General features: G+C 48.3%; 1 protein-coding gene and 1 pseudogene across 1 annotated transcript; one reads left to right on the top strand and one right to left on the bottom strand.

Annotated features, from left to right (window-relative positions):
- The first annotated feature begins 1823 nt into the window (after positions 1-1823).
- Positions 1824-2483, top strand: LOC123064940 (histone H3.2). Its single transcript, XM_044488331.1, has one exon. The coding sequence runs from the start codon at positions 1903-1905 to the stop codon at positions 2311-2313; it is 411 nt and encodes a 136-aa protein (XP_044344266.1). The 5' UTR covers positions 1824-1902; the 3' UTR covers positions 2314-2483.
- A 13756-nt stretch (positions 2484-16239) lies between these two features.
- LOC123180207 (probable serine/threonine-protein kinase PBL7) lies at positions 16240-20463 on the bottom strand (annotated as a pseudogene).
- Positions 20464-23150: the final 2687 nt, after the last annotated feature.

Consider the following 23150-nt stretch of genomic DNA (forward strand, 5'->3'; position numbering starts at 1 on the left):
TGAATCTTTCTTGACGTACATGACCTGTCTTACTTATTCCCTCTTTGCCCCTATTCTTGAAACCTATGAAGGACGTGAGTTGATCGAGGATCCTCACTTGATGAAAGTTATTCTGAAGATAAAACATATTTTCATCTAAAACTGCTTTTATCCAACTACTTTGTTTGTCAAATAAAATTAGCTTTATGCAAATGAGCCATACAGCCTTCCTTTGGAGCCACATGTAGCTATTAGGTCCTTCCCCGAGGGAGGCATGTTGAGTATGTAATATACTCATGGCAATAATTTTGTTGACAACAGAGTTGCATGGAGATGACGGTGATGACCATGACTACTATGGCGATCTGTAGAAGTGAGGTCACGTGGACTACATCGACTGCCTGTGGCTGAGATGAAGTCGCTACGCATTTTACTTTCCGCTGTTTTCTGGTTGTAATAAATGTCATGATACATTTCACTAGGTATGTCTTGTGAAAAATATAATACTTGTAATACTTTTATATACTGTGCAATGATACCATTTCACTGTATTGTCAACAATAATCCCGGGGTTGACACTTAAACACAGGAGGATCTCGAAGATGATTTCGGGTTCTTACAATCTACCAGATGCCTGCCTCGCACAAAGGTTTGTACTAGCTGACATAGGACCCAGGGCATGCTGGTGTGCCATGTAGGCAGCCTATACGCATGCATACGTGAATTGTGACCGTATTTGCACGCTCGCGCAAGTTTAATGACTAAAATCATATATTTTACAAGTTTATGCACCAAACTGACCGTCACGTGCAAGTCGTAAGGCTTCCGATGTATTTACCTTGATAATTCGCTTGGTGAGTAGGAATGATTCTCGAAATGGAAGAAAACAATTGAACATCAAGAATTAGTCCCTGTTTGGTTGGGATTTTTCATGGCTTCCGTTGCTGACAAGCCAACGAAATGGACAGATTCCCGAACGTGCTTGCCACGAATCCATCGAAAATAACTCGAAGTAGTGACTTACAAAAACATCAGTAGTTCAGCGTGTGTGCTACAACAGTCAAACTGAAAAACTAACGACGCGTTTGGTTCAGCGAGATGGTGCGGTTTCTGATCCCCACGCTTTCTGAAAACGGTAGATTGCGTGCTAGGTCTTTGGCAACAACGGTTTCTGATACGCGGCTTCGCAAAGTCCAAACTAGCCGAGCGAAGGATGATTAGCAAACCGGGCGAAACCGAACGAATCAAACAAAGCCAGTATCCGTAAAAAAGAATCGGAAGCAGCGCTTCCCCATACCGAAACCGATTACGTTACCTGAGCAGCAACCAAACGCGTCGTAAATTCTTTTCTAAAATGGTCATTTATATGTAAAATCAGTTTTAAGATGAATTAGCACATAAATAATTTACAGGGCTTCAGGGCATTTACAGATAATTCATGTACTAGTAGTAGTAAAACAATCGTTTCTAGCAATCACCGAAAGTCTTCTCTTCTTGTCAAAAAAGAACCAACTAATTTCGTCGATTCTCGTTTGGGCTGAGGTTTTCGTGTGGGACGTGGGCGGCAAAGAGCAAAATATTGCCGCGCCTGCTGAGAGTCCATTTTCGTTTCATCTGCCTCTCCACGATCCGGCTGACTCGACTCCAACCAATCAGAGCGCGGGATCCCCCCTCCCACGGATCACTCCCCCGAACCCAGATCCGAGCCGTCCACGCACGACGCATCCAACGCTCTAGGCCCCACCATCCCTCCCGGAAAACCAAAACCCACGCGCGCTCCCCGCTCCAATCCCCCGCCCGCTCGGCGCTCCCCTCCTTCCCTATTTAACGCCGCCCATTCCCCTTCTTCCTCCTCACCCCAAATCCCCCAACCCTCCCAGCGCTCCCCCCTCCTCAACAACCTCCCGGCGCATCTCCGACTCCATGGCCCGCACCAAGCAGACGGCGAGGAAGTCCACCGGCGGCAAGGCGCCGAGGAAGCAGCTGGCGACCAAGGCCGCCCGCAAGTCCGCCCCGGCCACCGGCGGCGTCAAGAAGCCGCACCGCTTCCGCCCCGGCACCGTCGCGCTCCGCGAGATCCGCAAGTACCAGAAGAGCACCGAGCTGCTCATCCGCAAGCTCCCCTTCCAGCGCCTGGTGAGGGAGATCGCCCAGGACTTCAAGACCGACCTCCGCTTCCAGTCCTCCGCCGTCTCCGCCCTGCAGGAGGCCGCCGAGTCCTACCTCGTGGGGCTCTTCGAGGACACCAACCTCTGCGCCATCCACGCCAAGCGCGTCACCATCATGCCCAAGGACATCCAGCTTGCCCGCCGCATCCGTGGAGAGAGGGCCTAGGCCGCAATCTGTGCGCCGTGAGTGTTTAGGTCCACCTTAGCCTTTGTCCAGCGTTGGAAATGTATGCGTGCTAGTGTGTTGTTCGTTCCATGGTGGATGTAGTGTGTCTGATCTGATGTCACCGTCTTGCTGCCATCAGTAACTGAAATGAAAATGTTGCATTCTGTTCTCGGATCTTTGCCTCTTGGTGTGAGCCTGTCATTGAATGTGATGCAGGAAACGGTTGATCTGATTATCCCGATTTGTGAAATTTTCTGCTGGTTTTAGCTACTTTGTCCTAAATAAATTGCTTCAAGTTTTTAGCTTGGATGATGCCTTGGCTGTATTAAATTCCGTAATCACCAGTAATCTTGTTGATTGCCTCAGAACCTGAAGGAACAGCTTTGGCTTGTTCAGTTCTGTGTGTCCATCTGCTCTATGTTGTTTATTTGCCTTTATCCTGTAATTCCTTTTGATCCCTTTGACTGCTGCAATCAACTCTCACCTGTACCACGATGCTAACGACTGGTAAATTAGGACAAGAGATGTTTTTATTGTGCACTGCTCATACCGTACATACTGTCTTTAACACGACTGTATCAAATTAGTACAAGATCTGATGGATTACTTGCACCTGCAAATGACAGCGTCATAATGTTGTCAACGGTGTGGCTGAGGCAGAAGGTGTAACTAAAGATGATGCAGGCTTCTGCTCCAGATCAGAAAGGTGAACACATGTTTGCCTGTATTAAGATATTTTCAGTAATTTAATGCTGAAATGATACATCTCCCGCTCTTTCACATAATTCTGTTGGCATCTAGTTTATTGTTTACATGTACCCATATCCGATAGGGACGAGGAAGCTCTAAAGTACTTTAGGGATATCAAATGCTACATAATTAGTGAGCCAAAGGGTTTCAAGCTTGAATTTCACTTCAATACTAATCCAATCTTTTAAGAACGGATTGCTTACAAAAAGAAGATGAACCAGTCCTAAATAAAGCCATTAGGTAATTATTATTTCAACTCACATGCTCTATTTGTATTATTGTTTTCCCACTATTTTAATGTTTAGGTGGTTTTCTAGTACTAAATTTATCCTTGGAAGCGCTTGACACAGAAGGTGCTAAAAAAGAAGCCAAAGAAGGGGTCAAAGAACGATATACCTATCATCACGCCACTGCCTATCATGGAAACTGAAAATTGTGAGAGCTTCTATAAATTCTTTGGGCTCCATGCGTGTGCTAGTGCTTTGTAAAGCTCGTTGTATTTCTTGCCATGGTGTATGTGTTATGCCTCATCTGATACTAGTGTTACCACCTATGGTCATCAGCAATTGCTCTGATTTTCACATTCAGTAGTGTGGTTTGCTGAGTCTGAACCTGAACGAACAGCATGTTAAAATGCTCTTCAGTTGCTTATGTTTGGCATTGTTTGATGTTCAGTGCACAGATTCTTGTTGAACCTAATGGTATAACAATACTCAATTCTCTGAACCCTGCTCTTGTCCTGTATCATCTCAAATCTACAAACCTAGTTAAGGGTACAGTACAAGTTACGTGGATGTCTTCTCTTCAGTTCTTACAAGTTCAGGAAAGCTGCAGATTTCCACACCGTGATTATAATAATGGGTGTATCACTCACACAATTCCTAACAAACTATTCTTCCACGTTCAGAGAAAATGTTACATCTGCATCTCCTGTGAACTTGCTACAGGTTGGTCGTTCCCGGGGCTGATCAGACACTAGAACGTCACGAAAGCGCTGGCCACAAATTGTCGGAATCTCATGCTGTCCCTGGAAAAATACAATGTTTAGGTAGAATATGTATGCTGAAGATTGGATACGCTCAGGAGTATAAAGGTAAGATGTGTTCTATCATAACAAGTAAATAAGCAGCTCAACTCCATTGTATCAGTGAGAAGTGACCGTAGGGGAAGTTAACAGTCTGATCTTAAACATCAATGCCTGTCTCCCTGATTTCAGCAAACGGTTTGGTTTATCCATCCCACTGGATAGATATCGCTCTGAAAATGTTTCCAAAATTTCTTGGGTTTCAACATGTCCTGTGGATAGACATGTTCTTTTGAAGGGAAGGTTTAAAAATATCCATCCGTGAATGCGTGTTTGGGTTAGATTGGTCCAAAGAGATTTTTAGGACCTCAATTTGATGCTTTATTGGCCATCCAATTTTTCCTAAATTCAAATTCTTCTTACTATTATCTTACACGATAACATACAGACTTCACAACACCTCTTCTTCATTTGCCCTCTGCTTGATGTTTTTTCTTTCTCCAGTAGACTCCTCAACTAAAGAATTCCGAAAAGATGACGGTTAAACAAAGCGTTGTGGTACCAGTAGGTTTACTGTTGTGGTGAACATTAATAAATTGTACCTTGGGATATATATTGCCTTCCGCAGCTGCAGTAAGACTATTCCAGTTTTGAAGGATTAGAGACCATATATATTGACTCTTACTGCTAAAAAAGATTATTGATGCAGCAAGAAACTGTTTACTGACTTGAAATAATTGGAAAGAGACATATTGCATACCACCATGAAAGTCTCAGCTAGTACCTTTTGCAGAATAAACATATTCCTATATGCGTCGGCTCAAACTTCGGTGGTTTAAATACATGTGTAGATAAAGAAATCAAAAGTAATTTGAAAATCTTGCAGATTTCTGAAGACTTAAGTTTGGATTTTTAGATTCTCTTTGGCAAGAAAATTGATAAGGCAAATCACCCAAAATTCAGAAACCGTAATTTGCATTGCGTTTATGCCCCTTTCTATTTTGTTATCACTACTACAAGACATCTGAAAAAGAGGATAGAGTCCAGAGATGCAAATAATACCCAATGTTTTGTTAGACAGAGTCTCAGAGGTACTTATATAATCCTGTACCCTTATGATCATGAAAATGAAATTGAAGGAATGCCGCATGTTCACCATTTAACCACAATCAACAAAAATATGTGTAACATAAGTCAATGCCCAAGTTGCCAAGATAAACACCATTTTATAACTTGCAGTACTGTTTTCTGCCCATCTCAAAAGTAAAAAAAAAACAAACTGCTTGGGATTGACAAACCTTCTTAACTCAGATGTCTGGGTACCAGGTAGCTATTCCCTGGACCAACAAAAAATGCTTGTTAGTGAGGACTTTGCACAATAAATGTAAATGTAGTTAAGTTATATAGGAGCCAGTGCATTCTGTTTTCATGTTTGTACCTATGTCTTTCCCTTCCTCTTCCTTGTTTTCTTATTCTCCTCATTGGATTTATTTGCATCAGCTTCTCCATCATTTAATTCCCTAACACAGTATTTTTCTCAGAGCACACAATCAATGAAATGACACTTCTAACCCACCAGGATATACACCACAAGAAGAACATGGTAATAACATCAGGTGATGGAAACTAACTTATCACATTAGGCCATGGAAGCAGCAGGATAAATAATTGGACATCCCAACTTGCAATGATAAATCACATAAAGAGGACATGATAGCACTTAGCAGCATGATATCTTGCAGTAAAAATGCTCCATGTGAATTGTAATCAACATCAGCAGTACTATATAATTGAAAGTTCAGACTTGAGTACTAGAGTATCAGGCATGTAAAAGAAGTTAGATTTGTTAAAAGAACCGATCCAACAGCAGCTAGGGCCTCTGCAGCTATCTAGCGCCACTTGAGACTAGTAGGAAATGAAAAATGACAAGAAAAAATAACCATAGGAAGTTGAAGCTGATGAAAAATTCTTTGTCACAAAAGAACAGGGGGATGTTATAGAGCTACCAAAGGACAGTGCTACAGACTGACATAACAAAAAAACTTGCGTTGAAAAAAATGAACTGACAAGAAGGTAAAGATATTGCTACTGGTCGAAAATAGACTTTACTGTGGCCTGGTGAACCATAAATTGCATAGGATAAAGCACATGGAAAATAGGCATTCCAAATACTAGTCGAGGCCGCCTAGGCCTACCTCATGGTGCTGTTTGAGGACACCAACCTCTGCGCCATCCACCCCAAGCACTTCACCATCATGCCCAAGGACATCCAACTCGCCCGCCACATCTGTGGTGAGAGCATAGGCTGCTCCATGCGTCGCCTTTAGGTCCTTACCAGTGGAAATGTGTGCGCTACTAGTGTCTTGGAGAGTTAATTTTTGTAGTTCTTTTTACCATATCGTTTTCATCAGCAATTGAAAAATATGTTGCCTATCTGGTCTCTGACATGTGCTTTCTCATTGCCTGTTTTTTCTTACGTGACACTGTCCTCCAATCCCAACTTGTGAAAATCTAGCCTGTCCAACATCGCTCTGATTTTTAGCACTCTTACACATTATCTCTTTCCTGCGTCCGAACCTGAACGAACAACATCTTAGTATGCTCGTCTTCAGTTCCGTGTATTGACCAATTGCATAAAGGGATGAAAACGGAGCGGAAGCAGATGGAACTGGGTGCTACCATATTTTTTTTCATTTTTTTTGCAGAAGCAGAAACGAATACGGAAACCCCGGAAATGAATACGGAAACAAATACTACCGGATACAGACACGAAGCGAATACAGAGCGGACACGGAAACAAAACGGTGTGTTGACTGGAACCTAAAACCCCCTTGAATCATAGAGAAATACACACAAAAAACAAAGAAATTTAAGAAATTGTTAACATGGCTACATGATAATATGGTTGTGTTGGCAACATAGGGTAGTATTGTAATAGTACATGACAATTTCGTATTGTGTCTAGTTGAGAATGTGTGTGGAAGTAAAAGTTGATCCTCAAATGATCTAGTCTGCTCATTGTGTCATTGTGTGTTGTTTGGTAATTGGGCTACAAAGCAGCTATGGGCCTATAGTAGAAACGGAAATTCCATATTCACGGAAACGGAAAGTTCCGTTTCCACGTCTGTTCCACTGGAAAACACCGTTCCGTTTTTGTTTCCGTTTCTGCATAAAAAATTCCACTTCCATTTCCATTTTGCAAATTTCCGTTTCCATTTTCATATTTCCTCTCCGTTTCCATTTTTCCTCCGGAAAAGCGAAAACTTTCCACTCCATTTTCATCCCTATGCATAATAGTGGCAGTATGTTAGTCCACAGATTCAGTCTCGTGCAATATTCCCACAGTCTGTTTTTCTCACCAAATGGTTCCCGGCTCTGTATTTCCTACCGGTTTGAGCTAAATCGCCCTGGTTCTAGCTTAAAGTATCCCTTGGCCGTGTCAAATTTCGTGTTCAGTAATCTAGTTTGCTACCTCTGAACCTGAGTGAACATATGTTCATATGCTCATTCAATTCTGTGCTATATAACCGTATCAGTATGTTTGATGTCCACTGCACAGATTCTTGGAAGGGCCTCCTGATGATGTACCGATATGTTCATGCTTGTCCTCCTGATCGTCCCAGCTGGCACTGTGCCTCCAGTTTTTGTTTGGATGGCTGATGCAGTTTTGCTGACTGTTGTATGCTCGATTATGGGTCACGGACCATTTTGTTTCATGATTATAGTATCCTGATGGGCGCTGAACTAAGATGGTTTCAGTTATGTTTTTGTGCTGCAACAATTAGCATGATATAGTCCACAGGGATCTTCTAGAATTAATTATGTTACTGTATTTTATTATTTTGTGAATCCACTCTCTTGAATGAAGAAGTGAAGTGACTGTGGGCAATTGTAACCTTTCGCAATGGTGTAATAAGTTAGGCCCATTTTTCTTTCTGTCTGCAAACACAATATTTCTTTGTCAATCTTTCCAAGGGAATCTTTGTAGTGATCTTTCTAATGTTGTGATAACTTGTGTTCGTTTTTATCTTCTAGTTGAAAATTGCTGAAGATGAATGAAGCCACATCTTGAGGGAGCTCCAGAGCTAGCTGAAGGACATGAATATGTCAGTGGATGTGAAAGCAATTTCAGACTCGAATTGAAGTTATTTTCTTCTCCCTTTGCACCTGTAATAACAACGTGCCTGTCAGCCATTACCTTGTCTCCCACTTATTTTTTACATGTCCTGAACCTGGAGTCCAAGTTTTTGTGTCCATGCATGATACCCCATGGGAAGGCATTATCATTCAAACCATGCAGGAGAGCTGCATGTATATTCATTAAGAGAGAAAGATGATACGATGCCAAAGAAGGCACAACCAATAACAACGCCCGGCCTAAACGCCATGAGGATCATCAACATGAAAGACGACATCCCGTGAGCAAAATACAGCCAAACCCAACCTAGACTAGTGCAACAGATACAACACAACTACACAAGGCAAAAAGCAAGTACAAACCCAGGGCCGGGTCCACAGTGGCGCAAAAGGTGCGGCCCGCACAGGGCCCAAAATTCTGGAGGGCCCCGTATTTTTTATGCAGGTCTAGTAATAGTTAACGTTACTGGGCCGAGCATCGAGCGACCAGGCCCAATTAAGCGATAGCGACCAGGCCATCGAGCGTCGAGCGCGATCCCTGGACTCCTCCTCCTACTTGATCGCTAGGATTTAGGGTTTAGGGTTTAGGGACGAGGCGGGACGAGGAGTCGATGTCAAGGGCTCCAGGCGGCGACGAGGCCATCGCTACGTGACGAGGCCATCGCGATCGTGCAGTGGTTTGTACTTGCACGCGACGAGGCCATCGCTATGTTATCCGGAAAAAAACTACATCGCTACAGCGTACAGGGATCGGGATCGTGGCTACCCTACACAGGAAAAGAACGCCTCGTCCCTCGCCGCCTGGAGCCCTTGACATCGACTCCTCGTCCCGCCTCGTCCCTCGGTGGCTCTGGCTTGGTCCCTGACTCCCCGGTCCTTATATCAATCGGAATTCGGACTAAGCGACAGGCCGTTGGCCGCTGCCGTCGTTTCCTTCATGTCTCCTTTTTTAAATTTCAGACTCGTTGACGTCGTCTCGTCAGATTGATCAGCGACCGACTCTAGCTTTCAGGTTCTTAGTGAGTCATTCTTTTTTATTAACTTTGGTTCCTAACTAGTGCAACAAATACAACACAACTACACAAGGCAAAAAGCAAGTACAAACCACTGCACGATCTGAACCCAGCCCCACAGAAACGACCTCAATTTCTATATCATAACGACAACACCGGCTGAAGCACAGGCATCACAGGGACATACTCTCTCCGTCTCAAAATAAATATCTCAACTTTGTATTAGCGTTAGTGTAAAGTTATATTAAAATTAAGACACTTATTTTTGAGACGGATGGAGTAGTATCCACCACGAGCCTTGAGCCGAAACCCTTGCATGCACCAACGGAATGAATGTACGTACGGTACGGTATCAGCATGGATCGGTTCATCAGCTGAAACTTCCGCACACCGTTCCACCTCTAGAATCAAGTCAACTTCTAAATCCATTATTAATACGGGCCAATTAACATCCGCACGTTTTTACACAGGAGGGATTGTGATGAACAGCCTAAACTATGCAGACACTGTTATTCCACAGCAAGTCATAATTAAAATAACTTGATATGATGATCAGTGCGTCTGGAAATGACGCGGACGTGCATCGTTTCGCCCTAGGTTATGTTAGAATTTTGCTAGTAGGTTTTTGGCCCAAAGCCCAACTAAAATTCTGAAATTCTCTTGGTCCATTCATGCACACATGTGAGTGAAGTGAGTGAGGCTAAAGTTTAGTCCCATCCCGGAAGTTGAGAGAGAGTTGCACCTCTTTATAAGATGAGCTCTTCTACCACTTGTATGAGCATGAGAAGAGGAGACCTACACGCCACGCCACGCCACGCCACGCCTCACCTCGCCACGACGCGCCGTGGGTTGCGGGATTGAGCCGAGCCGAGGACAGAGCTATGCACGTTGTCTATATTTTTGTTGCATGAGAAAATTAATGAGTCATTAATTAATAATTAACGAATGCATTAATTACTGAACCGTTTTCGATTCTTTTGGATCGTGACGACTCGGACGTGGGGTTTACTCCCACGACCTACCCGGCCCGCACTATATAGTCAGGCAGACGTCTACCCTAGCCGCCGCCGCTTCGTATGGTTTCTCACCACCGTTCCAGATCATTGCGCCACCAAGCAAGTCTTCTCCATCCCTCCTTCCGGCGTGCACCGCGAGAAGGGACAGCAGGCCTCCGGAACCCCGCCTCTCGTGATCCTGTACGGGAGAGGGGCGATCAGGTTTTTGGGGAGCGCACTCGCGCGACTGCTGGCAGCGACGACTTCGTGAACGACGACTTCTTCCCCGACCTCGGCAACCTCGTCCTCGACTACATGGGCGACAACTTCAACGCCGGCGATGCTGCACCGTATGTGATTCTATCCTTCCTGTTCAAGATCATGGTAGAATTCATGCTTCTAGTATGTGCCCTAGATGTGATATGTTCATCTGCTATGCTAGTTCGCATGATTAGTTTAATCTCTGCTGCTGTGGTCATGATTTATCTTCTGTTTATTCGGATTAAATCTCGTAGTAATTTGCTCATATTTCCAACAATCCAAAAACCTGATTATAGGCAATTTACTCCGAGTGGTTTTGCTGCGCATCTGAAGCCGCCTGCCTTTAAGGGGGCGCAATATAAGAGGTGGCGCACGAGAGCAGTCTACTGGTTTTAGACCATGGGCTGCTATGATGCCACCAAGGGCAAGCCTGAGGGCGATCTTAATCCAGCACAGCTGGAAGCTTTTGAGAAGATCGATACCCTCTTTAAAGGCGCTCTTCTGAGTGTTCTTAATGACTCCATTGTGGATTCGTATATGTCGTTTGACAACGGCAAGGACATGTGGGCTGTGCTCGAGGCCAAGTTTGGTGCCTCGGACGCCGGCAGCGAGTTGTACGTCATGGAGCAATTCTATGACTACAAGATGGCTGATGAGCGCCCTGTTGTACAGCAGGCTCATGAGATACAGTCGCTTGCAAAAGAACTTGAGTACTTCAAGTGCGTGTTGCCGGAGGCATCATTGCCAAGCTTCCACCTTCGTGGAACAATTTTGCTACTTCCCTGAAACACAAGAGACAGGAGTTTTCCGTTGCGGATCTCATTGGTACTCTTGATGTTGAAGAGAAGGCAAGAGAAAAGGACACACGTGCTCGAGTTGCTGAGGGAGGTTCTAGTGCCCACATGGTACAGAAGAAGAACTCCCAGCCCAACAAGTTCAAAAACAATAAGAACAAAACTCAGGGCAAAGGCAAGTTTGATACAAAGAACAAGCCATCACATTCTACCAACTTCAAGAAGAATTCTCATAAGAAGGGGAAGGGACTTTGCCATGTCTGCGGTGATCCTAATCACTGGGCTCCGAAGTGTTCTAACCGCTTTGAGGAGCGCGAACATGAGAAGAGCGACAAGTCCGCTAATGTTGTCATCGGTGATACTGATATGAAGGAATCAGGGTACGGTATTTTTCCTACCATCCTTTCAGTATTTCAATCCCCTGATTGGTTAATTGACACCGGTGCCAATGTACATGTTTGTGCTGACACCTCCATGTTTTCTTCTTACCAGGCAACAGGGACTTCACCCGTGCTGATGGGGAACGGGTCACATGCCATCGTTCGAGGTGTTGGTACGGTCGATCTGAAGTTTACTTCGGGAAAGACTGTGCGTCTGAAGAACGTTCATCATGTGCCGTCCATCAATAAAAATCTCGTTAGCGGTTCCCGTTTATGTCAAGATGGTTTTAAGTTGGTTTTCGAATCCAATAAAGTTGTAATTTCTAAGTGTGGACAATTTGTTGGAAAAGGCTATGAGTGCGGAGGCTTGTTCCGCCTATCTTTGTCAGATATTTGTACTAAAGTTATTAATAATGTTTACCACAATAATGAGTCTGATATTTGGCATTCACGACTTTGTCATATTAACTTTGGTTGCATGACACGGTTAGCCAATATGAATTTAATTCCGAAAATCTCTACTGTCAAAGGCTCCAAGTGCCAAGTATGTGTGCAAGCTAAGCAACCTCGCAAGTCCCATAAGACTGCAGAGGCTAGAGACTTGGCACCACTAGAGCTTATACATTCTGATCTTTGTGAGATGAATGGCGTGTTGACAAAAGGTGGAAAGAGATACTTCATGACGTTGATTGATGACTCCACTAGATATTGTTATGTGTATCTTCTGAAATCAAAATATGAGGCTTTGACTTTCTTTAAAAACTATAAAGCTGAGGCAGAGAACCAACTTGATCGAAAAATTAAACGACTTAGGTCCGATCGTGGTGGAGAGTATTTTTCCAATGAATTTGATCTGTTTTGTGCGGAAATGGTATAATCCATGAGAGGACGCCTCCCTACTCACCCCAGTCAAATGGGGTAGTCGAAAGAAAGAACCGAACTCTAACTGATATGGTTAACACCATGTTAGACACTTCGGGTCTATTCAAGGAATGGTGGGGGGAGGCGCTAATGACTGCGTGTCATGTCCTAAACTGAGTTCCTACAAAGCATAAGACCATGACTCCATTTGAGGAATGGGAAAGGAAAAGGTTGAAACTCTCTTACCTACGTACTTGGGGTTGTTTGGCGAAAGTCAATATATCAATTCCCAAGAAGCGCAAGCTTGGACCAAAAACCGTGGATTGTGTTCTTCTGGGCTATGCTTTCATAGCATCGGCTATAGATTTTTGATAATAAAATCTGAGGTATCCGACGTGCATGTTGGTACGATTATGGAATCAAATGATGCAACTTTCTTTGAGGACATATTTCCTATGAAGGATATGTCGAGTTCATCAAATCAGGAGATACCTACTCCATCTAGTGAGGAATTTACTGTAATTCCTGAACCCACCATTGCGATGGAACACGTTGAGAATCCTGTTGAGGGTAACAATGGAACTCCTATGAGGAGTAAGAGACAGAGGACTGCAAAGTCTTTTGGTGATGATTTCATTGTGTACCTCGTGGATGACACACCCAGGACTATTTCAGAAGCCTATGCATCTCCTGATGCTGACTACTGGAAGGAAGCTGTACGTAGCGAGATGGATTCCATCTTAGCTAATGGTACCTGGGAGATCACTGACCGTCCTTATGGGTGCAAACCTGTAGGATGTAAGTGGGTGTTCAAGAAGAAGCTTAGACCTGATGGTACGATTGAAAAGTACAAGGCACGGCTTGTGGCCAAGGGTTATACCCAGAAAGAAGGTGAAGACTTCTTTGATACTTACTCACCCGTGGCTAGACTGACCACAATTCGGGTGCTACTATCACTGGCTGCCTCACATGATCTTCTCATTCATCAAATGGACGTTAAGACGGCTTTCCTCAATGGAGAGTTGAAGGAGGAAATTTGCATGGATCAGCCAGATGGTTTTGTAGTACATGGTCAAGAAGGAAAGGTGTGCAAGTTATTAAAGTCTTTATATGGCCTTAAACAAGCTCCTAAGGAGTGCCATGAGAAGTTCGAAAGAACATTAACTGCTGCCGGCTTTGTAGTAAACGATGGTGACAAGTGCGTGTACTATCGCTATGGTGGGGGCGAAGGAGTTATTCTTTGTCTGTATGTCGACGACATATTGATCTTTGGAACCAAACTTGATTTAATCAAGGAGGTTAAGGATTTCTTATCTCGCTGTTTTGAGATGAAGGATCTAGGAGTAGCTGATGTTATCTTAAACATCAAGCTGTTGAGAGATGAGAATGGTGGGATCACACTGCTTCAGTCTCATTATGTGGAAAAGGTCTTGAGTCGTTTTGGGTATAGCGACTGCACGCCTTCTCCAACTCCATATGATGCTAGTGTGTTGCTTCGAAAGAATCGACGGATTGCTAGAGATCAACTGAGGTATTCTCAGATTATTGGCTCGCTTATGTATTTGACGAGTGCCACGAGGCCTGACATCTCTTTTGCTGTGAGTAAGCTGAGTCGGTTTGTGTCAAAACCGGGAGATGATCATTGGCATGCGCTTGAGAGAGTTATGCGCTATTTGAAAGGCACCGCGAGCTATGGGATTCACTACACCGGGTATCCAAGGGTACTGGAGGGTTATAGTGACTCAAACTGAATATCCGATGTTGATGAGATTAAGGCCACAAGTGGTTATGTTTTTACACTTGGTGGTGGCGCTATTTCCTGGAAGTCTTGCAAGCAGACCATCTTAACGAGGTCAACTATGGAAGCAGAACTCACAGCATTAGACACTGCCACTGTTGAAGCAGAGTGGCTTCGTGAACTCTTGATGGACTTACCTATGGTTGAAAAACCAATACCCCCTATCCTGATGAACTGTGATAATCAAACTGTGATCGTCAAGATAAACAGTTCTAAGGACATTATGAAGTCCTCAAGGCATGTGAAGAGGAGACTAAAATCTGTCAGAAAATTGAGGAACTCCGGAGTTATTACGTTGGATTATATCCAAACGTCGAAAAACTTGGCAGATCCCTTCACAAAGGGTCTATCACCTAATGTGATAGATAATGCATCGATGGAGATGGGTTTGAGACCCACCGCATGAGTTGTCCATAGTGGTAAACCACTCTATATGATCGGAGATCCCATGAAGTAGAAGTGGGAGACAAGCTGTTGGTCAGCTGAGAGAAGAGTATCCCTATATTAATTATCCCACTCCGTGAAGATGCAATACTCTCATGATCTGCATGGCAGGTTGATACTTATCTTAATGTGTTCCAAGTGGCTTATTCGGGCAAGCAGAGATGTTGTCCTGCAGAACATCTTCTGAGGAACACACCTATATGAATTTGACTGTTAACGTCGCAGTCTGTGAGAATTGGGTGTTCTCTAATAAATTCATGAAAGGCCCTGGAGTATGACGTATACGCTCCACCCGCGGGGAAGCCTTGCGGCAGCCCAGTATCGGTCAAGAATTTGTGTGAAACAAGTTTGACAGAAAACTTGTAGTTCAAGGCATAGTCCACTATTCAAGTTGCGATCTAGTGTAGCATAAATTTCTAAGTGGAAGTTCAACTTTACAGTCTCCACTAAGCACCAATATATAAAACAATGTTTTGGAACTAAATGATGAGATGTGCCAATGAGACTTTGTAGGGAATTGTTGGAATTTTGCTAGTAGGCCTTTGGCCCAAAGCCCAACTAAAATTCTGAAATTCTCTTGGCCCATTCATGCACACATATGAGTGGAGTGAGTGAGGCTAAAATTTAGTCCCACCCTGGAAGTTTAGAGAGAGTTGCACCTCTTTATAAGGTAAGCTCTTCTACCACTTGTATGAGCATGAGAAGAGGAGACCTACACGCCACGCCTCGCCTCGCCTCGCCACGACGCGCCGCGGGTTGCGGGATTGAGCCGAGCCGAGGACAGAGCTATGCACGTTGTCTATATTTTTGCTGTATGGGAAAATTAATAAGTCATTAATTAATAATTAACGGACGCGTTAATTACTGAACTGTTTCCGATTCTTTTGGATCGTGACGGCTCGGACGTGGGGTTTACTCCCACGACCTACCCGGCCCGCAATATATAGTCAGGCAGACGTCTACCCTAGCCGCCGCCGCTTCGTATGGTTTCTCACCACCATTTCAGATCATTGCACCGTCAAGCAAGTCTTCTCCATCCCTCCTTCCGGCGTGCACCACGAGAAGGGACAGCAGGCCTCCGGAACCCCGCCTCTCGCGATCTTGTACGGGAAAGGGGCGATCAGGTTTTTGGGGAGCGCACTCGCGTGACTGCTGGCAGCGACGACTTCGTGAACGACGACTTCTTCCCCGACCTCGGCAACCTCGTCCTCGACGACATGGGTGACAACGTCAACGCCGGCGGTGCTGCACCGTATGTGATTCTATCTTTCCTGTTCGAGATCATGGTAGAATTCATACTTCTAGTATGTGCCCTAGATGTGATATGTTCATCTGCTATGCTAGTTCGCATGATTAGTTTAATCTCTGCTGCTGTGGTCATGATTTATCTTCTGTTTATTTGGATTAAATCTCATAGTAATTTGCTTATATTTACAACAGGTTAACGAGGCGCGGCGTGGTGTGATGATTCAGGTGGATGATCGTCGTAGGCGACAAGGCGAGACAGAGCTGCGACGACGACACTAATGGGCGATCTCATGGCCGGCTGTTGGTGGATGCACATGGAAGCAACTTTAAGTGCCTCGTGCAAACCCATGAACGGATACCGGTCGTGCAGCGCCGGGTCTGCCATCCAGCGGAACTTGCTCCTGTCCTTCATCAACCGTATGGCCTGATCCAACAGCAAACATCAACCCCCCCGCGCCGCCCCTCCCTCCCCGAGCGGGGCGACCGGGGCGGCCCTCCCTCCCCTCGCCGCCCAGCCCCCACCTCCCACCCCTCCTCCCGCCGCTGCCGCCGGCTGGCGTGGCCGGGCGTTGCCCGCGCGGCATTGTGGCAAAGCCGGCGGTGGCGGCCCTCTTTCTCTCCCTCTCGCGGTTCCCCGGCTCGGGCGGCGGTTTCCGGTGATGGTGCACCTCGGCGGGCGGTTCTCCGGTGTAGATCGGGCTCAGATGCGGCGGCGGCGGCGGCGCAGCCCTTTGGCGGCGGTGGCGGCTGGCGGCGGGGGTTGGCCGGCGAAGCCCTGTAGGCCCAGATCCGGGTCCTTTTGGGCCCGATCTGGGTCAGGGCGGGTTGGTCTGGCCTCCGACGGGTCTCCTCCGGCTGGGCTGGCGGGATGAGGTCGTTGGGATCGGCGGCTCTGCGCTGCGTCGGCTGCAGCGCAGCGGCAGGAGCTTAACGGGCCCGATCTGGGCCCGGCTGGGCAGGGGGTCCAGCGTGCTCCCGCGCCTGCGTCCGGTCTGCTACGGCTTGTGCCAGTGGAGGTTGTCCCCTCCCACGTGGCTGTGGTGCTCCTGGTCCCTATCGGCGATGGTCTCGCTTGGTTCGGCCGGCCTCGCAGCGTCTGCGGTGGAGAGACGACGGTGGTGTCCTCGTGACTGTGGTGGCGCAGGTTGGTGGGCGGTTGGCATGGTGGAGCCGCCGGTTGGTCCTAGGTTGTGGGTATAAAGGGCAGGGCAAAATCCCTCTCGGGTCCGCCCGGCACCGGCGCGGTGACGCCTGTGGGCGCCATCAACCTTCTTGAAGGGCGTCGGGAGTACCTCTCGCCCGCTTCCCTCCGTGTACCGGGAGAAATCCTAGGATTCGTCCGGGCAGCAACGGCATTGTCGTCGCAGTCCTTCTTGAGGGTGTTGCTTAGTTCACGGCGACTCGATGGCATTGGAGCGTGGTGGATGTTTCCGGTGGGCGCAGCGTGATAGGAAATAAGCCACGGTGGCCACGGCGACCGCGTCGGGTGTGCATGTGTGTGCACGCGGAACGCGTCGGATGCATGGCGTGTGTGCGTGCGTAGACTAGGATAGGAGCGTGTGTGTGCATGCGCGGCGCCGGACCAGGTGCAGCCGTTGGCGCGCAGGTCAGGGTGACCGAGTCGGGGCCGTTGCGGGCTCGCCGCGTCCTGGGCGCGTTCGTGCGTGTAGTGGACGCGGCTGGAGCGGGCCGGACCGTGCGCTCGGGCGGGTGCAGACGTGGGGTTTGTGCCCAGTGTCTGGCCCGGATATAAAGCCCGTGAGGGGCGCGTTGTAGTGGCTGCGGTGGTGTGACGAGTATGAGCTCGTGGAGGGCGTAGTTGCGCCAGGAAAAAACCACCCTGTCCCGTGTCCTTCTTCTACCTTGGTCTTCTTCTTCCTTGGTTCATCGTAGACACGGAGAGGGAGAGGTAGAGCCGAGCTAGGGCTAGGGAGAGCGAGAAGGCCTCGGCAACAACAATTGGTATCAGAGCATCGGGTTCCGAGGAGCTCGCCGGCGATGGCGCTCGTCCCGTGCGGCGGCGGAGCACGGTGATGCCATGCGTGCGGGGAGCGCGGCGGCCGCGGCGGACCTGCGCGGTGGCGCAGAGGCTGCGGTGGCGCGGCGTGGCTCGGCGGAGAGAAGGCCAAGCTCCGGAACACGCCGGATCGGCCGCGTTGGTCGCGTCAGAGCGAGAGGCGTGCGGAGCGTGGCAGAACAAGCCGCAGCGACGGGCTCACCGCGTCGGGCGCGTGTATGGGTGTGCGCCAGACGTAGCGGGCACGTCGGGACCGCGGGTGTGCACCACGTCGAGGCGCTGGACCTGGTGCGCAGATCGCGTACTTACGCGGCGGGAGCGCGGGCCAGGAGCGCGAGGACGTGGGGTGTGCGCGGCGAAGGGCACGGCGGCACGGTGGCAGGCGTGGCAGCGACGTCGGGGCGGTGGCGGCTACAACGACGTCGAGCGGCGCGGTGGAGGCCGCAGCGGTGCGGTGCGGCGTCCATGGCGCCGAGACGACAACGACGACGAGGCAGGGCTCCTGTCGGCAGGCCGTGCGGCAATGTCGTGGCTTAGGGGGTGATTGATAGGAAATAAGCCACGGTGGCCACGGCGACCGCGTCGGGTGTGCATGTGTGTGCACGCGGAACGCGTCGGATGCATGGCGTGTGTGCGTGCGTAGACTAGGATAGGAGCGTGTGTGTGCATGCGCGGCGCCGGACCAGGTGCAGCCGTTGGCGCGCAGGTCAGGGTGACCGAGTCGGGGCCGTTGCGGGCTCGCCGCGTCCTGGGCGCGTTCGTGCGTGTAGTGGACGCGGCTGGAGCGGGCCGGACCGTGCGCTCGGGCGGGTGCAGACGTGGGGTTTGTGCCCAGTGTCTGGCCCGGATATAAAGCCCGTGAGGGGCGCGTTGTAGTGGCTGCGGTGGTGTGACGAGTATGAGCTCGTGGAGGGCGTAGTTGCGCCAGGAAAAAACCACCCTGTCCCGTGTCCTTCTTCTACCTTGGTCTTCTTCTTCCTTGGTTCATCGTAGACACGGAGAGGGAGAGGTAGAGCCGAGCTAGGGCTAGGGAGAGCGAGAAGGCCTCGGCAACAACACAGCGGTTGCGGGATGCCTCAGCTTTCGTTCATCCGGTACTGCCGGTATTTCTTTCTCTTGATTTTCTCTTGCTTTTCTTTTGGGCATAATTGTGCTGTTTGCCCCAGCGTCGAACTTCTGGATGTATCGGGTGATTGCTATATTAATATAGCGGGGCGAAAGCCTATTTCGATAACGGCCAAATCAACAAAAACCAGCAAATATGCGAACCATGGGCTTAGCTATAGTTAACTTACCCATATGACAAGGTTCCGATCCTCGCCGACGGCCTGGGCGGGGTCGAAGGGGGTCCGTCCCGTGATCAACTCCAGCAGCACGACGCCGAAGCTGTACACGTTCGACTTGGTGGCCACCCTCCCAGTAGCTAACATCTCTGGGGCAATATTAGTACTTCGCGTGAAGCTCTCTTCCTCTGCAGCTACCTGGTGAAGCTCTGCCAGTCCATACTGCGACAGCTTTGGGTGGTAGCCATCTCCGAGCAAGATGTCCGAGCTACTCATGGGTTTGCAGTACACCACACCTTGGTGGTGTAGATACTCCAAACCCTTGGCCACGCCAGCAGCTATGTTTATCCTTGTGTTCCAGTCTAGCAGTGCTTTGCCAGGAGACCGATCTGTTGAGCACAAGATCGATCCGGTGGTTAGTTAATCAACACAGACTCAAGCGATTGAATCGTGGGCAAAATTAATTTACTGGGTTTTGGTATACCAATAAATACCATGGAGGTGATTTTGGAGAGAAACCCAATGGCATGTACTCGTGAACCAAGATCCCGCGATTGCCGTCCGCGCAAAAGCCAACGAGGTTGACGACATTCGGGTGGCGCAGCGAGCTCAGCATCAGGACACGGGCAAGAAACTCCTTATTGAGTTGTTCTGATGATGATGATGATGATCCACTAGGATCAAAGGCATGCTGCAGCTTTATAGCAACAACCTAAAACGAATATTGTATGATGATCCACTCATACATCAATTTCCGCCTCATGCACGTCGATCATGACATCATGCATGGTACGTAGTACGTACATATATGAAACTAAGTGAAGAATGGATTAGCTAGCTAGCCAGGATCATCACCTGATTGACGCTCCTGAGGTAGCCTTTGTAGAGACTCGCCGTCCGAACGATGCGGAAGCCGTCTCTGAAGTTTCTGGTCGCCGCGGCGAGCTCGTCGAAGGTGAAGGTTCGTGCCGCGGTGGCAGTGGCGGCGACGCTGCTGCGGCTGTGGGGATCGCCCCGGGGAGGCGGTGGGACTTCCTTCCTTGCCCCCAGGCAGAGGAAGCAGCTGGAACCACCCATCGCCGGCGGAGAGGAGGAGCCACCGCAGTGCTTGAAGGAGAAAGTTTGCAAGGAAGGAGCCAGTAACTACTCTCAGCCACCGCACCACTACTGGTGGCTTGTGGCCTTAAGTGGCCAGCACCGCTTGCCGAAGACGGAAACCACCAACAACTTGAAAGCGCGTCTACACGATCACTTTTCCAGCAACGGAAACCAGCAACGACCAGCAAGTAGTACTCCCTTCATTTTTTTAATCTGCATATAAAATTTAGTCAAAGTCAAACTTTGTTTACAGAGAGAGTATATCTCCGACCGTAGTCTCTTCTGAATAGTCAACGGGGTTGCACTTTGACCATCGAATAAAGCATGCAAGTTACACTAGTATTTTACAGACCATATAGTGCTCGGTGCTCGAGTTTAGCTAGCACAGTACGACAGAGTGCATCGTTGGGCAAAAAAAAAAAGAAAAAAAAAGAGAGATGTGCGTGCTAAACATGGACATCTGCGTAAGGCCGTGTATATATATGTTTGTGTGTTTAAAGTTGAACCGATGAATTTTGTACATAACTGTCCAACTACAACCACTTGTCTATAATATATACACTTTTGATCATCATATTTTTTAAGGGAAAAACTTCCGAAATCATCAACTACAAAGAACATCAGAAGTACAAATTACATCCAAGTCTGTAGACGACCCGCCGACGACTATGAGCACCGGAGTGAACTGAAGGTGCGCCGTCGTCATTGCCCCTTCCTCATCGGTGCCGGACAAACCTTATTCTAATAGACAACCCAGAAGTAGTCCCGCCAAAGCCCTATAGGACCAACGTACCAAAATAGTAACCTCCGTCGATGAGGAGAAGAGTTGATTAGAAGGATCCAACCTGAAGCTACACAAACACCGACGAACCAAGACTGGATCCACCAAAGATTTGATCATCATATTTGACAAGATCTTTGGGTGCATAGAATTGACAATAAGTAATGTACATCATTTTTTGTCCAAACGATTTTCCCGAATGCAATATGCACTAAAATTAAATACCCATTAATTAATGATTGTATATTTCTTAGCTAAAATATAATTTAACTTAAGAGTGAGGATTTGGTCCCCGAGTGTTTTGTTACCTGACGAAGCTATGTACCTAGGGTAGGGTCATGGATCTGATCAAGATACCCTCCCCAAGGACATCCCTTAAAAAACCAGAAGCAGTCGAAGAAAAATCATTGTCCACTCGACCATAAAGCCATGTTCCACTCGACAGTCTTGAAGACACTCGACCATACGAACAACCACTCGACTACCAGAAGACTAAGAGCCATTCACTCTGCAACGGTCGGGATTTAAGTCATAGCTTTAATAGTCATTTATGTACTTTTATTATAGGCGTTACCGGTAACGTCTCTACCTTTATGTACCTTAAACCCTTTGTAACTGAGGGCGGGAGGGGTCTGGCGAACTCTATATAAGCCACCCCCCTCCTCAGGGACAAGGGTTCACACCCCCTGTAACTCACACGCATATAATCCAGTCGACCGCCTCCGGGCTCCGAGACGTAGGGCTGTTACTTCCTCCGAGAAGGGCCTGAACTCGTAAAACTCGCGCGTACAACTCCTCCATAGATATGATCTTGCCTCTACATTCCTATCCCCCATTCTACTGTCAGATCTAGAACCACGACAGTTGGCGCCCATCATGGGGCGGGTGTCTTAGCGACTTGTTGGAGAGGTTGCAATTTTTCCGATCCCCTTCATCATGGTTTCAGGCGGAGGTTTGGCTGAGGGCCGCGAGATCCGTCTCAGCGCGCTCGTGTTTGTCGCCGACAACTCCACTTGGCTTCAGGAGGCTCCACTCGACGTCAACGCACTCCCCCGCGGGGCAACGCACTTTCGCGCGTGCGTCCGCGGCGTCCTCCTGCGACAGCCGTCGACCCAGTATCGGTCGGCTCCTATGGCTTCCACCCTTCCTGCGGCCCGCCGGAGCAAACATTCCGGTCGATCGAGGCTTCAGCGGTGGGTGAAGCATGCGGTGGCTCGCCAGTCGGCCACCCCCCAAGTCGCGGCAATCGAGCCCGACGAAACCCTCTACGGCCTGTTCGATCTGTCGACTGGCTCCGTAGAGATTGCATCCGAGTGCGACAGCAGGGACCCAGCGGCGGAAGTTTTGATGGTCAATGGACCACGCAGTCCTCCTGGCTTCACCCGTGAAGACGGAGGCGATGGGGGCGGTGATCCGTCGCGTATTCATGAAGAGTACCGCCCCGAACCCCTCTCTTCGCAGCGAAGAGAAGAACTTCGCCGCCGGAACATGGATGCACTTCACACTCCTATCATTGGAGAAACCCCTGAGGCCCAGGCCTTGGAGGAGGCGCGCCTGGCCAACTTGGCTGAGCGCACTCGACTGGAGAATCTCCAGCGCGCACTCGACGAGCGTGCTCGACAGCGTGCTCCCGAATCCAGTCGACGTCAACTTTTTCCGCCTCCGACTCAGGTATACCGAAATCCAATCTAGAATCTCGCAGCTGCAGCCCGGATAGCGGAGTCGATCCAACCTTCTCCGTCAGAAGCTGGTCGTGGTTTAATGCATATCCGGGCCTTGCTCCGTGCGGCGGGAGAGCAGAATACAGCAGTATCTCAGTCGCGGAATAAGATCCATAGCAGATCCGTGGTTGCGGACACAGTTCAGTCGGCTCACAGCCCAAGATCGCCCCTGATGCGTGAGGGACGTGGGGATCGACGAGATCAGTACAGAAACCATGAGCAGTATGATCAC

The sequence above is a fragment of the Triticum aestivum genome, chromosome 1A, assembly GCF_018294505.1.
Source record: "Triticum aestivum cultivar Chinese Spring chromosome 1A, IWGSC CS RefSeq v2.1, whole genome shotgun sequence".
In the NCBI taxonomy this organism is placed as follows: domain Eukaryota; kingdom Viridiplantae; phylum Streptophyta; class Magnoliopsida; order Poales; family Poaceae; genus Triticum; species Triticum aestivum.